Source organism: Pinus tabuliformis, chromosome Q, assembly GCF_031772625.1.
Source record: "Pinus tabuliformis cultivar Carrire ecotype Pingquan chromosome Q, CPIR1, whole genome shotgun sequence".
Lineage (NCBI taxonomy): Eukaryota > Viridiplantae > Streptophyta > Pinopsida > Pinales > Pinaceae > Pinus > Pinus tabuliformis.
In genome coordinates this window covers 780,566,420-780,582,842 of record NC_142296.1, presented here as the reverse complement: position 1 = coordinate 780,582,842, position 16,423 = coordinate 780,566,420, and the positions used below count along the sequence as shown (strand labels likewise).

General features: G+C 33.3%; 1 protein-coding gene across 2 annotated transcripts; it reads right to left on the bottom strand.

The window, feature by feature from the left end:
• Positions 1-10,634: 10,634 nt before the first annotated feature.
• Positions 10,635-13,038, bottom strand: LOC149221806 (histidine-containing phosphotransfer protein 1-like). Of its 2 annotated transcripts, XM_089383044.1 has the most exons (7): positions 12,887-13,038; positions 12,542-12,653; positions 12,285-12,415; positions 11,785-11,853; positions 11,280-11,351; positions 11,037-11,109; positions 10,635-10,901 (listed from the first exon to the last, which is right to left on the bottom strand). In XM_089383044.1, the coding sequence occupies exons 2-7, from the start codon at positions 12,614-12,616 to the stop codon at positions 10,851-10,853; spliced, it is 471 nt and encodes a 156-aa protein (XP_089239170.1). In that variant the 5' UTR covers positions 12,617-12,653; positions 12,887-13,038; the 3' UTR covers positions 10,635-10,850. The 2 variants fall into 2 exon arrangements, with proteins under 2 accessions (XP_089239170.1, XP_089239169.1); XM_089383043.1 differs by having other exon boundaries at positions 12,542-13,021.
• Positions 13,039-16,423: the final 3,385 nt, after the last annotated feature.

The window sequence follows — 16,423 nt, the reverse complement described above, 5'->3', positions numbered from 1 at the left end:
TTTCAGTAATGTGGGTATTTGCGTAGCCAAATCACAACTTCATCATCCTTCAGTACTCCTTCCAGTCTGCAAAATTGTTCTTATGTGTACCCCACCATCTAGCAGGCGTAGCTCTCAGTGCGATGTCCAATGCCTGGAACCAATGCTCCTCTAGTACATCCATTTCAAATTTATCAAGAAACAAATTTACATCTTCTAAGTCATCATAATATGGTAAATTGCATACCTCAAGGATATACACCGGAGTGATTTAGTAATTTTGTTACATCGCAGTGTTGACACTTCATGCAATCTATTCTGCTAATTCTCGAGATCCTCATCTGAATCTGAGTTGCAGGATATGTCATTTTCCCAAGTAACCCTTCCATCCGCTGTAGGATTGATCCAATCCTCATTCTCCACAGTAATCTTATAGATCTGTTCAATATCATCCTCCTCATAGTAATCTCAGACTGGTTCAGTATACCGCGCACCCTCGGCTGGATCCAGAGGAACAATGACTCTCAGTTCCTTCTTCTCAAACGTCATGTTGCGCTTCTTCAAGTTGATGACCACATTCATATCAAACGCCCAATTGATTCCAAGCAGCGCCGGGTAGGGATTACTATCATCCACTATTTCAATTACCTCAAAATCAACTACAACATGTGCCCCTTCAATGTCTATAGTTACTCCATGTAAGCGTCCCATGGGAATAATTTTCTGTTGGTTCGTCATTCGTAGCTAAATTGGGGACCACTGTAGCACCGACTTTCCCATTCTTTCCCAGGTCTATTTAGGCAAAACATTCGCATCAGATCCCAAATCTAGGATCACCTGGTCCATTTCAAATTCTCTGATTTGTACAGTCAATCTCATCTCCTGACTAGTCCTTTTCTTACTTTTGTCTACTTTATGCACTATAGGCTTTTTAGGCACTGGCTTACCCTTTCCAACGCAATTGTCTATTAACTCTTTCAGTCCCTCCACTTCTTTCTAGTCCTTTAGGAGGTTCATGCAATTTTGCAAGAAGGATGTCAATACTGAAGGATTTGTGTCCTATGCGACAATGACTTCTTTAGGCTTCTCCGTTCGTGCACTCTGATTCTTTTACGTGGAAGCTCCCGAATGCACAAAGCTCTTCTTCACCTCCATAAATGTTTCTTTTACCTTATGCAAATCAAATTTAGTATCTTTGTTAGCAGCCCTACACACCCAAGGATTCCCTTCTAGATGTTTCCCTGTGGCTTTATCTTCTCCAGCAGCTATACTGCACCATGTAACTATATTGACACTACGGTCGTCCTCGTGTGGCTCTGACCTGATCATCTGAATGTTCTGAGTGGGCTATTGGTTCTTCTTCTCTTGCATCTTTGCAATGAGTACAGGACACTCCTCTATAACATGGTCAAACTATCAGTAATATTGACAAGAGGGGTGTGTCGGGTTCTGAAAATCTCGCGCATAGTGACCTGGTTCCCCACAATTATAACAAATAACCTATCTGTGACCTCTTCCAGCTCCTCCTCCTCACCCTCTTCCTCATCCCTGGAATCCTCTGTGTGTTGCAGGTGCGTCTTGATCTTGTTTTCGATGAGTCTCACCTTGCACTCTATATGTTGAAGTTCTATCCATCATTAACTCATAGTTTTGGCAATTGCGCTCATCATGGCCTACAAATTTACAGAAATTGCAGAATATTTGTTGGGGAGTCTGCACGAACTTTTGTAACAAATGACAATTATTTGTTGAGTGTTTTCTTGTTATCTGGCAGATAGCACACCATGGAACTACATTGTTACTTGATCTAGTGGAATTTTTTGTCTTCAGGGGGATATGACCTCCCCCAATTATATAGTTCTGATATACCAGACAATGATCCTTTTCATGAACATTTACTTTGTACTTTAAACACCATACTTCAGCACGGGTCTCATTTTGGACCTCCTTCCAATTTTTGAGATCCTACAACTCCATAAGCAGGCTATCCAATTGCGACTGAATCTGCCGCACTCCCATATTCATATCCTGAATAGGCGAAGCCAGCGTCATAACAATTTCCAACGCTTCAGCCTGCGATCGAAACTTCTTCTATGACAATGGTGATCTCAAATGAGGTAACAACGAAGCAATATACCAATACTTATGTTGCTCATCCGAGATCTGTAGATTAGCCTGTTGTAGCAGAAATTTCAACCTTTGATCAAAATCCCATGCAGATTCATTCACCTTCTACTTAATTTCTTTGACCTTAGTCACAGACTAGGCTTGAGACTTAGGCCTTTTGAATTCATTATTCAACGCATCTTTTGTGTCTTTCAATGACACAGCTGGATGAGTCGTACTATACTTAATATACCAACTCAATGCCCTGTCTTGCAATGTTGTCAACAGCTACGCTTTCTTTAGATCATCATTAGTTATCCGTTGTGACTTCCACACAACATTTGCTACAAACCAAAATTGATCAGGCTCTTCTGTCCACAGACCCTTTAATATAAGCATCTTCATAGTGTTTTCCATATTGAATAGTGGATGTGGAGGTGGAGGTGGAGGCGTAGGTGTGTGAGGTGGAGGTGATGGTAGAGGTGGAGTGGATGGATGTGATATTCTCGTAGTTCCTTGATCTATCGATTGCAGTGCACCTCTGGGTGTATTTGGACTATTACTTTCTTCTTCACTATCAGATTCTCCCAACAGAGGACTGTACTCAACAATTGTATCTAAATCTTTTCTGAACTGATTAATAGTTCTCGTAGCTCTCGTTGAGTCTCTTCTAAACATCAATTTAGCGACATAACCCATTTCTCGCACAATAACATTTTAATCCATGTTTTTAGAGACTTCAGATACTTGCCTCTTAGTCCTTTGAAAAATCGGCGTTCAGCTTCACTATAATTGGCAGATGTATCAATCGCAAACTCAATGATAAATCCACCCAAAATACTATCGATCCAAAAATTGACAACCTTCACATCCTTGTTTTCTGATCCTTCCAGGCGCTTCACTAAATCTGGAGTCGAGACAATAGGGTTATCCAATTTCCAGGTAGGTTGAACATCCACCAATTTAGCCAACCATTCGTATAATTCGCACGGAAAAGAGCAAAAGAAAAATTTGTGTTCCTCTGTATATAGATATCTCTGCAACCACTCTTCTTGCAATAGGCATAAATTCCTGTTTTCTTGAGCTGCAAACTCGTGCAACTTCTGATCTATCCACTCTCCAATCTCCTTCTTAGTCAATATCCACTTATGCCACATTACACATTCCTCATATAGATCCCGGTTTCGGCAATAGAACTATTTGTTGGCTTGAGGGGGCTTGGACCTAGGTTCAAAGTTAGCTGCGCTAACCAACAAAACCCTACACTACCAACCCTTTAGGAAACAACCCGTGTAGCGTGTGCTACAGTCTCACCCGAGGCAATATTGGGGGATGCTAGAACCAGGTTTATGCATCCAAAGGACTATGTGATGTGTTTTTGTCAAACTTAGGGCTTTATCTTGACCTTCGTGAACCCTAACCCTTAAAACCCGGAATTTACAGTAATTAACAGTTAGCAGATTTATGTCCTTCGCCGATTGTGCTAAACATGCATAACATCATATAAATAAATAGATATACATCTTCGTGAATCTATTAAGTACTTTTTCTGATTAAATGTATTTAATAGATCATAAATACAGTAAATTCAAAGATAAAACAGTAATACATAGATGCACAAATAGTTCTTCAAAATAAGCCTTTTATTATGCTTCAGATCTTCAAATACAACTTCTTCCAACCCTGCGCACGCAGCTATAGGGACCTACGCACTTAGCTTCGTACTTACCAAGGTCTCCGTGCACACAGTTGCAGGAGACTTCCCCTTCACCCAAGTACAAAATAGATAAAATCAGATCCAAAGCATGCACTATTCTTACTAAGCTATCTTATGACTCTTCTATGACTTCCTTTTATATTATTCTTCATTACAATACCATGGTCTGCAAACCATGAGCAGGTCTCAAAACAGCTTGACTCTAACAAACTAAGGGGATTTGACCTTCCTAAAGCCCCTTTGACTCCTATTGACCTGTGTTACTCGTGCTCCGCTCCTCAAAATGCGTAGACTTTACAATATTGAACAAAACATAGAAAAATTTGACCCAGGGGACCCTGTCCCAAGATACATAAAACCCTACCAAGGTGAGATTGATGTTGTTGAGTTGAATCATTGGTTGCAATAATCAAAAGTTTGTTTCAATGTCCATAACATAGAAGAAGACCAAAATTATTCATTTTCCCATCTAAAATTAGAGGACTATACACAAACTAGGTGGGAAAGAGACATGAAGACACTTAGGTTGTAGGGTTATTCCTTAATAACTAAGTGGGGGGCATTTAAAGCCCTCATAAATTCCTAGCTCTACCCTATTGAGTATGGAAAGCACCAATGGATCCATTTACATCACTTCGGGCAGACGTAAGGCCAAAGTGTGCAAGAGTACACCATCAAATTCAAAAGAATGATGATTATGTCTCGTATATTTCCCAAGAATCGAAATGTACTCCTCAAATATCTAGAGGGTCAACGTAGTCATTTATAAAAGAAAGTAATGTTCTTTAAACTTCAGGAAGTTGATGAGGTCTGTGTGCAAGCATAGTGCCTCAAGAATATAAACCATAAAAAGGAACAAACAAATGGTTCTAAATAGAATACTGGCAAAATTCTTCCAAAAAGTGGAAAACAAAAGAGAAAAGAAAGAAAACGATAAAAAACAACCACCATTACACATTAGTTGAAAGATCCCAACAACAATTACAACCATTGTAATATCGGTAGTCACATTGAATATAAAAATCATAAGCTAAATCTAAAATTGAGTACAAAACACTATTAAAAAAAATGACAAAAAATTTAAAAAACAAAGTAAATACTTTAGTCAATTCTAACCTTTTTTAGTCCATGTCATGACAACATAGCATTAACCAACTTCTACTATAGTAGTACAATTAGATTTATAAAGATATGGGCCAACATAACATGGAACAATTAGATTTATAAAGATATGGGCCAACACAACATGAGTCTATGGGCCCATATCGAATGACCTTTTTTAAATAATAAGTTGCGAGGGCCTTATTCATTATGCACCATCATGTAGTACGTAATTTACCACAAGATTACGATTAATAGCGTAAGGCAATTTTTACAAAATATTTTTTTATTTAAAAAGGTTTGAATAGTTCTTTGATGCTTCCAATCACGCGGTGTAAAACTTCTCGCCAGATTAATCGTGTAACATATTTTGTGAATGGTGTAATATATGTTTATGTTTTTTTTTAAATTCAAATGGTGTGAATAGTTTTTCATATCTTTATGGATTCGGAGAATCTTTCTATTTCACCAACTTCTCCCAAATCCATAACAACTTCCAATTATTTTAAACTCATTTTCTTACGCGCTAAATTCCTTTTAAAAAAATAAATTCGAAACACTTTATATGAATGATATATTAACATCATAAGTATTCCCACTAATTTGTTCTAGAATATACTTCTATCATATTTTAAAGTTCATATTTCACTTTTAATCATGATGTCTTATGTGAGTTCATAAATTTTAGTAATGATTAAAATCATTGTGAAATAATTCAATGGGTGAGATTTGGACATTGAGAACGACCATTAATTTCTTTTAATGCTTTATTATTTTTATTTTTAATAATTATTTTTCATATATATATATATATATTTAAAATAATATTTTGAACATAGTTTTTACTTTTCTTTATACTACTTATGTATTATTTATAATTTTATCTGATAATTTTAATTTTGAGCAATTTTAATATTTCATTTATATTAATATTATATTAAATAAAAAAACTATTTATTTATTTAATTTTTAAAAATACATTTAAAAAAATTATTTATAATTATATGTTAAATAAAAATATAAAATATTATTATAATAAAAAAATCATGTAAGTTTAATAATAATCATTAAATATAAGAAATAAAATATATTATATTTAGAAAATAAGAATTTGAGATAATTTTGCATAATATTTATTTTATTTTTTAATCCACATGTTTAATACTTAATTGTTCTTTGTATACATAACATTAGTGAGAAATAGAATATATTATATTTAGAAAATAAGAATTTGAGATAATTTTGCATAATATTTATTCTATTTTTTAATCCACATGTTTAATACTTAATTGTTCTTTGTATACATAAGATTAGTGAGGGTTCAATGGTGTGAGGTAGATATTTCTTAATTTTTTATTTAAGTCTTTTGCTGGTGGAGCAATGGTGGTGGACTCTTGTTTTGATTTTCGGGTTATCGATAGTTTTGGAGTCAATAAAATTAGTGAGGGCTCAATGGTGTTGGAGGTAGGCGTTTCTTGATTCTTTATTTAGGTCTTTTGTTGATGGATCAATGATGGTGGGCCCTTGTTTTTTGGGCTATTGATAGTCTTGGAGTTTTTTTCTATTAGTATGTGTATTATTATTGGACTTGGACATGACATTATTTTCATGTCAAAAATGGAGGGAAGGTAATCAATCTTCCATTTGAGTGGATTCTTGAAGGCATTAAGTTGAAGTGGGATCGAAACCTCTATGGTTATTTTTGTGGGTGAAGACCCTCTCTTCCTAAAATACAGACCTTTGGCTTGGCGAAATTCACGGTTGCCTTTTTGTAGGTGAGGTTAAAATTTCTCCTTTGAAGTGATGTTTTTTCTCTTTTATATTTTAGTGTATAAAGGATCGAGGTGCTATATTATACAAGGGTCTCAAGCGATTTAGTGAATTTGGTTTAGTCCTCATACCATGTCTGAGCATTTTTATTCCCCAATGGCTTTTCGAGATTTCTATTTGTTATGGGTGTGCCTATCTAATTTACCCTCTCATCCTGATCATACCAATGTTTAATGGTAATTATTGGGGAGTTCCCATGAGTTTCTCCAAGAGCCCTAGATATGGAAGGGGTTCCTTTGGCACTGCTTCTTTTCAATGCAAATAAGGGTATTCTTCTTTAGGTCTCTTTGGTATGTGTAGGGTTGCATTGTCTATAAAGTTGGGTTATGTGAAAATCTCATTTAAAATGCTGCTTTTGTCATGTTATTGGTCACAATTTGTGTTTTTATCCTTGATGGGATATAACTCACTACAAGTCAAAGGGGTGTGGGTTTGGATTATGCAACTTTGGTTTCTATCATGCTATTGGTAATTATTTGTGTTATTATTCATGATGGAATATAACTTACTATAAGTCATAGGATGTGGGTTTGGATTAAGTAGCTTAGGTGCCAAAGGTTGTTTCTTAGAACACTTTCGGTTCCTCTCCTATTTTAAAGGAGGTTGTCAATGTATCACAATTATGCATCATGTTGATGGTCTTTAAATGGGTCAGTCTTTTGGTAGGTTTCTTCATTCATATATGTAGGAGGACCATTCTCTTTCTTCTATTGGTATAGAACTTCTTATTATTGGAGAAAATGTGCTAGTTGTTGATGGTATCGATGAGCTCTCATAGAGAAATTTGCTTGTTCTTGATTTGCCTAATATTATTATACATGTGAAGGCTCTTTTTATTGTTCTAGCCTCATGGGTAGACTTTTATGTGGTGGCATTATTGATTGGTGGACTTTCTTTGTTGACCCCTCCTATGCATGTGGAGGGTCCTCCTCTTGGTGCTTGTTAGGTGGGTGTGGAGGTTGTCAATGTTGAGGTGTGCATTTGGAATAAAAACAAAGGAGATGCTAATTTGAAGGTACAATAGTTGAGTAGTTTCCTCTTGTAGTGGGGTGAGGATTCTCTTCATTATGTTTTGACACTATTGAAGAGGTAAGAGGATATGGTTTCTTCACTTCTTTCGAGGATCTAATTCTCATCCACGTCATGGTTTTATTAGTTTCATGGATGATTATTATCTTTCTCATGATCATGATGTTGCTAGGACCTCTCTATTCTCCCTTTTGAGGATATGACCTCTTTCCCTACTTTGGATGTTTCACTTTCTTTGACGAGTAGCTCATCTCCCAATCATACTAAGGCTTTTGGTAATTCATCAAAGTGAGTGTCCTAGTTTTTTAAGAATTAATCTTCTTGCAATCTTGTACTTTGTGGGATGGGGTTGTTTAGATGTGGTAAGTGTTAAAATTATTTTCCTTAATTCTTGAACTCATGGGGCCAAGCCTATTTAAAAAATTTCAAAACTTTGTCTTAGTATCTCTACTCACTTAGAGAGCTTTTTACTTGGTCTTTGGGCATGTCTTTTTTGTTGATTGTGTGGCTGTGTGAGTACGAAACTCTGAAGGTCTCTTTAAACCTTATAAATGTTACATATTAATTAAACTATCTTAAATGATTCTTTGTACTTTCCAAGGACAGACATGAATCATTTTTAGGGTTTATAGAAAGCAAAATAACTATCTTAAATCTAAGAGGTGGTGAAATCTCTTAAACAAATATGTAGGTATTAATAGGTGGTGAAATCTCTTAAACAAATATGTAGGTATTAATAGTGCATTTTTTCTTAAAAAAGTTATATATATATATATATATATATATATATCAATTGTTTTCTAATCTTTCTCCATGTTTAATATTTAACGATTAAAAATACTTATAATATAAATTAATATTTATTTATTGATAATAATAAATATGATAATTAAAAGTTGCAATAGCAAGAAGAATTATAGTTGATTCCAAAGAAAAAGAAATAAAATTATTAGTTTGAAGCATTTGTTTTTCTTTGACATTGAGGTTAATCAATACAAAACAACACAAAGGCCCGTGTCTATTTTGAAATATGACTTCCACAATTTTAATTTAATTATCAATAATTATTAGGTGAATTTAACTTCCACTGAATATTTTATAATATTTTTAGTAGTATAAGAAAATCAAATGTTGAGATTGATTATTAAAAAGATAGCACATGAACAAGAGCCATGTTGTATTGATAAACCATGATATTGGTTCATGATATTGTCACAAAACCTATTTAAAATTAAAAAATCATAATAAAATAAAAGTGAATCTTCATATTGAAGAATGTCCTGACATGTTTTTTAATAATAATAATTTAAATAAAATTATAATTAAGTTAAGTTTTATAATTTTTGTAATTTTAACTATTATTTATAAGTGTTTTCATGTTTATCTTAAATTCCAATAATATTTACTAACTATTTAATTTATATAACTACCGTGTTTATTATCAAAAATTTATAAACAATTCATAATCACTAATCAATTTTTTTTTTGGAAATCTTAAAACCTAAAGTAATTGAGAAAAAAATATAAACACTATTAATGAGAAAAAGAATTTGGTTTTACATGGAGTTCTGAAAATGCAGACCATTTAGCCGATATAACATACAATATGGAACCAGAAATAGTGACAACTATAAACGCCATAAAAGCCTTCCAAGAGTATGAAATTCCGTGAAGAGTAAAATTAATGAAGCTTCCAATAGCATGAGATTTAAAGTAGAGTAAAATTATTGGGTTATCCAACTTACATATAACCAGACATTTAATGCCTGCTGACAGACTGGTTAGCTCCTGCCTCCACGCATACCCCTTTTCACCATGAATGAACCACCGAAATAATCAATACAACCGTGTTGTCTCGTGGAGCGATCAACAATATTCAAGCGTGGCTCACCCTTCTTTCACGCAGGGAGCGGTACCTCACATGCTGGGAAGTCACAGAGAAGTCAATCACTGGTCTACTCTACTTCTGGGAAAAGTGGAAAAATGATATCCCTCGTTGGAACTCTAGCTATATGTTTATTAGTGGAAAATGGTTATGATTTGTTAATATAAATTTATTTTAAATATAGATTTAATGAGATGATTTAATTTTTTCAATTGTAAATTTTTTTATAATAAAATATTATTTAAATATTTTGTGTAATTATTTGATTTTTTTATTTTTAAATTTAAATTTTATTTTAATAAACCCAGTAAAATTTTAATTTTAAATTATTTTTTACAAAATATACACTGTTTACAGAATTTTTAAATACACTCGGACTCCCATGTTGAAAATCTTATCAGACTCCCCTTGTGCGCACCTTACCGAACAAAACCTACGATTGCAGCGGTATCACAGTACTCGCACAGACGAAATTATTGGAAGGTATAAAAACCTACGATTGCAGCGGTATCACAGTACTCGCACAGATTCTGTTAAAAACCATATTTCAGAGAAATTATTGGAAGGTATAAAGAACGAATTTCTAATTTATCCAAGTTGAGCACTTATTTAATTTCGTGCTCACCAGTTGCATCGTACGAGTCTCATGCTTACACATTTAAAATATAATATCCTGAATTTGTTCACAATATGTCGGACAGAAAGACAATTTTGAGACTGACTGCAATATTTTTTTATTTTTAATTTCAGTTTCAGTTTATATATTTTTTTTAGTTTCAGAGATTTTGGATGGTTTAAAAATTAGCAAATTTTTAGAATATATTTTTGAGTTTCAGAGATTTTGGATGGTTTAAAAATTAGTAAATTTTTAGAATAAAGTTTTTTAGATGAATGTTGCCATGAGTCATATAATTGGGGATATCTGTTCAAACAATTATTTTTTTCCAAAAAACTTAGAATTCATTTTAACATTTTCAAAATCTACCATGAAGATAAAAATGAAAGCTTAATTCTCTTAAAAATAAATCCATTACAAAAACAAAAGTAACCATATCTCGTATATGTGATTTATTATCACAATATTTCTTCCGATTTGCCAGGCTAACTAACATCATAGGCTTGTCACAGACGAAGCCTAGCCGGCCCAGTCCTACTAACGCCATTGCACCGAAAGCTGATGCATCCTGTATAGAATTCCAGCGTTTACTCCATCATAGGAAGCGTTCCACCAGCGGACAAGATCTGCTGCTCCAACTGCAGTTATAAAGACACCTTAATCAGATATAAAGGTGGAGTAATGAGTAGTAATTTTCAACTAAGTTATAATATTAATATTAATCATATGCACACACAAAATATGAAACCATTTAGTCATGATTGATTGGGTACATGAAATAGATCCTGCAGCTTATCCTTGAATAGGTAATATTCATCCTTGAGTTGTTGCAGACACTGAATACACCTGCGCGCACACAACATGCCATATCAGTCGCGAAAAAAGAAAATGTGATTCCCATTGTAGAAAATTACATGGATTTTCACAAGCTTGATCGATTTCGCTACAGTTACCCAGCAGAGTGAAAAAGAAAAAATGGTCCTGCATAGAGTTGTTTCCAGAGCTGTGTCTCTTACCCTGCCCGGTTATTGTCGTTACAAAATGTACGCAACGCTATGCATAAATTTTTAACTCTCTGCGCCCCTACGCTGTCAATGGGAAAAATGTCACACTATTTCAGGTCAGCATATGTGTACATTTCTTGTAATGTTCATGCAATGAAAATTGTAATCATATATTATGTTAGTCTTTAATACTGTGCTGGTCAATTGGGGTTATTTCATTCAAGGTGGAAGAAAAGAATGAAATCTTTTCCTTAGATTCAATTCTCTCAGGTCATTGAAAGAAGACCCAATATTTCATGAATAGCTCATATATAATTCATATATAAAACTTGTGTAGGTGCAAGGCATTAATTAGATATGGCAAAAGCTCACCCTCTAATATTGCAAATGATTGGAGTTGACAATATACATATTTCTTATATGAAATATACATAGTGGTTCACAATATACATATTATTTATATAAAATATACAGCATTGTATCTATAAAAATAAAATAAAAAATAATACATTTATACCTGGAACTGCTTCCCTTGAACTGGTGCACATGGGCATCCATTTTCTTGTAATCAATCACCTCCTTGTTACTGAAATACATCAATAGAATTCACATGAATAGGGATGAATGAATTGTCTGGAAGCCCTAAAATGAATAACTTTATTTAAGCATGGAGCTTTGGTTGTTTTTTCAAGGCAATATATTAGATATTATTTTTTGATTAACTAATTCTAATTGGTCAGAATAAGCTATTAAACTATAACGATATCCATGAATGTTACCCTACTAAATTTCTCATGATTTTGTCCAAATAATAATGGGCAATTAGTTAATCCCTAAAATAATATCTGGTTAACCTTATGTTACAGGTTGAACACTTAGGATAAAACTGTAGAGAAGTCTCTTAAATTTGTGTACTTTCTGTGGTCTTTGGGATATCGTTGTAAATTACAATGACAAAATCAAGCACACAGAACCCAGAAAAAGACAATGGCATACACTACACAATGATTTACATACAGTGCGTTTGTTAAGTTATGGAGCAACTTCTCAGAATCCTCAAAGAACAATACAACCACTTCGGTCACAAAATCCGGGTTGCTGTCGTCCTGTAGCTGCTGCAACTGTGTGAATTGCTCATCCAGGAATCCCTGCATCGATATTTGAACAGAATCCCCATAGCATTAATCAACCCAGATCTCATCAACAAAATCTAACTGTTACCATATACTCTACATACAAAATGAACTGAAAAAAATACAAAAAAGTGCCACAACCTCTTGGAAAAGGGAATTAGTGAGCTGAATAAGCCTCTGCTGCAAGCGTATGACGTCCATTCTGAAGCTGAACATCCACAGAGGCAACCCCGTCGCGACAGACTAAACAATTCTACTCAAAAGGGCAGTTAATGATCGATTAACACAAGCCCAGAGCACTAAAAAGGAATTGCAATGAAGATCCAGAGAGAGAGAAGTGGTGGGCTTTATAATATATTGCGAGAATCGCAGACACACAATTTTATTATTATTAAAAACGAAGAGTCATGGATCAGACATAACAGAATATAAGAGTAATCAGATGGTAATTGCGCATGCGGTAGGGGTATAGTATATTGTATATACCCCCGCCCACTGTAGCCAGAAATTGCAGAGAATTCCGTTAGTTTCCGAGCTCCGCAGCATGCGAAATGCGCAAATCGAGAGTAGTGCCCGGAGATCTCAGACAAACGCTGATCACCCCCATAAAATTTTGCATCCCCCGCGCCTTAAAAAGCCACACCATGCTGCTATAACCGTCAGCCGTCTCTTTGTTTGGTCACAAGGGAACCCACCCGCCGTGACCGCTAGCCAGTAGCGATGGACCCGTGAATCCGTTTTCACCGGAAGCAACCCGCGCTAGGGGCAGCAGCTGTCCGGGTGATAATGGAGCGTAGGGCCTTTAGATTCCTCAACAGGTACCTGCTGTCGGCCGTACCCGCTCCTCTTGACGGATCAGACCAGTGGTCCTCGCGTGCGCTGGGGCAAGCATGCGCGAAGGTCAGGGTGGTGTCCCTCCAAAGTTGGACCGGGCTACAGCCGGTCAGTTGTTGGCATCGGAAAATCTAAGGGTTAAGACCTGTAATCGCTTTTAGGGGAAGTTTCCATGGATGCGCTGTTGGATTTATGATAACTTGTGGTTAAGATTTAGTTGGAGGGAGACACGAACCCTAACCATTCCCTTGTAAGGACCACACGACCAACTGTAAATCCCGGCCTTTCAGTCTCTATCTGCATAATTGTTTGTCCTCTTCACACTATGGGGTGTGGTTGGCAGTGGTGAAAAAAAGGGAATGACAGTCAGAGATTTATGGAAATTTGTTGGCTTAGTTTCCCATGTCAAGCCATTGGCTCGGCCAACCCAATTATGAGTTTCATCCCTCCGCTCTGACCTCGATCCAAAAACGACAATGATTAGTCTCACAGAATGAAAACTCGCTAGAAAGTAAAAGCGAAATCATTTTTTTTGCGCTGTCATTTTGAGCTTTTGGTTAAACATATTTTTATAATAAATATATATTTTTTCGTTTGGTAGGATATTTTCATTTTCAAGTTTTTACATATTAGTTATTTATCTTATTTTTGGGGAGGGTAGCACAAGAATTGAACCCAAGATTTTCTGTTCGGTGAGACTATTGCCACTTGAGCTACCCTATGTGGACATAGTAAAAATGTATTTTTAAATGCATTTAGTTTCTTGAATTTTTTTTAATGTATTAAAAAAAGTATTTTCAAATGTGTAAATAAATATAGTGTCTTGAATTTTTTTTGGTGTATTAAAATTATGTAGAGTTTACAATTCAAATTTGTCATTTTAACAAATTTGATTAGAAAATATGTCTAAAAAGCTTCAAAACATATAGCAATGATACTAGGACTTTATATCCTCTTAAGATCAAGCTTTATAATAATGATTCTTTCCCATTTTAATTACTTTGATAAGCGAGTCTATTTTGGAATAAATTGTATTGAAATCAAATTATACCCTCTTACAATCAAGTGAATCCATCTTTCTTTTTTAGAATAACTATTCCGATTTCAATTACAGTGATAGACAATACCATTTTAGAATAGCGTTATCTAAAATTTAATTTAATTACTATAATTATTAGACGCATGGTAGGGATTTAACCTCTATGAAATATTTTAGAATATTTTTAAGAGTAATCACAAATCAAAATTGAGATTTATTTTAAAAGTAGTTATATAATTTTTTCTTTTTTAATTAAATTGATTAATTAAGAAATATAATTTTTGGGGAATATGTTATTATTAAACCTTAGTATTGACCCATGGTATTATAAAAAAATATGTTTATAGTTTAAAATTTCTCATGATAAAATGAGCGTGAATCTCTATAGTTAAAAATATGTTAAATATATATATGTTTAATGTTACATACTTCTTTTGAATGTATACATGTTTATTTTATGTATTATTTTTTTCATAATTAATAATAATAATAATAATAATGTGAAACAAAATTAGTATTTACTTTAATTTTAAGATTTTTTAAAAAAATTGACAATGTAACATGTATCATAAAGTAAGTATTTTGATATTTATCAATATTTATTAGTCATTTAATTTATACTATTATGTTAATCTTATTTTTACAATTATATATATATATATATAATAAAATAATAATTAATAAGTGACACCGTGGTTAAAATTTAATCTGCATCCTTAATATGCGAAATCATCAAAGAATATATTTTCTAATTTTTCATTACAAATATAAAAATTCTAAAATAAACAATATAATAATTAAAATTAAATTTAATAAAAAATTAAAATCTATTACACAACTTTCAACCAATTAATTTGATATCTTATACTAAATAAGTTCGTTGACAACTTTCGCGAGACCTTTTTTTTTGGTTATAAAGTTCACGCTTATCGAAGAATTACATCATAGTATGTCATCTTAAAATAGCTGAGTTCAATAATTGCGATATAATCGATCACATTATTATTGCTTCATTTTCCTTTTTATTTATTTATTTGGTTTTTTTCGATTTAGAGTTAAAACTTTTATTTGGTTTTTTTCGATTACCATGTTGGGAGCATATCCAGTGATTATTTATGGTAAAAAAATCTGATACAATCTTACCTTTAAATCTGATAGTACCAGCATCTTCTATCCATGGTTATCCACTTGCATCTTCTATCCATGGTTATCATAGTATCTCATTGTAGAAATTCTACATTATCATTATATTCACTTCTATTATTAGAGAGAAATAAAGTTTCGTACCATAAAATTTTACCCCACCGAAGGATTATAATAATAGAAATGTATCGTTGTTGAAACATCAAGGCCAAGGCCGTGTAGTGTCTTTAATGGGAATTCAATTCTTGCGGTCCCCTTATAATGGCAAGCAATTAAGGCAGTACGTTTTATGGCTACAAAGAGCCTAGCATTACAACCTCTCATCTAATTGTGTGTACGAGGGTTAGGTTTGCAAAACATAAGGAGTTATGATATGTGTACTAAGGTTACATTTGTAAAATATGGTAAATATGAAAAGGGGTTATGACAGGGATAGATTTGCAAAACACAAGGGGGGTTATGATATATGTATGATGGTTAGGTTTGAAATATAATTAGAAGTTAGGTAATGTTTTTATTTTTTTAATTTAAAGTTAAGATGGATATATAATGATTGTTATTAGATTTTTATAAAGATATTTGTTTAATAATTAATAAAACACAAATTTTATAAAAATGTTGATGGTAAAGATGCAACTTTATATTTACAACTTCATTTCATTAATAATTGGTGTTTTCATGCATTGTGTTTTTTGTTACTTTGTTTTCATGAACAATTTTCATTAGGGGACAAAATTAACAATGACACATCAATTGATTGAGAAAAGTCATGTCTTTGCACACCAAACTACTTTTGAATCAATTATAAAGATAATAAATAATACAAACATTTACTAACTTCTTATGCTTCATAATATTATTGAAGTGATTTAGAAGTCTAACCTATCACATACAAATAATATTGTAAGAAGCATAATGTGTCCTCATCCATTTAATATTCTTTCTTTCAAAATAATTTTTTTAAGCATCCAATTAATTTTATTATAATTTTTTTATGTAGTTTAATA

Bases quoted from the DNA above. Each gene is read 5' to 3' on its own strand.
- LOC149221806 (XM_089383044.1), bottom strand. From the start codon at position 12,616: ATGTTCAGCTTCAGAATGGACGTCATACGCTTGCAGCAGAGGCTTATT. The intron at 12,416-12,541 runs GTTGTGGCACTT...ATATCGATGCAG, and splicing joins CTAATTCCCTTTTCCAAGAG to GGATTCCTGGATGAGCAATT. The intron at 11,854-12,284 runs GTATGTAAATCA...GATGTATTTCAG, and splicing joins CATAACTTAACAAACGCACT to TAACAAGGAGGTGATTGATT.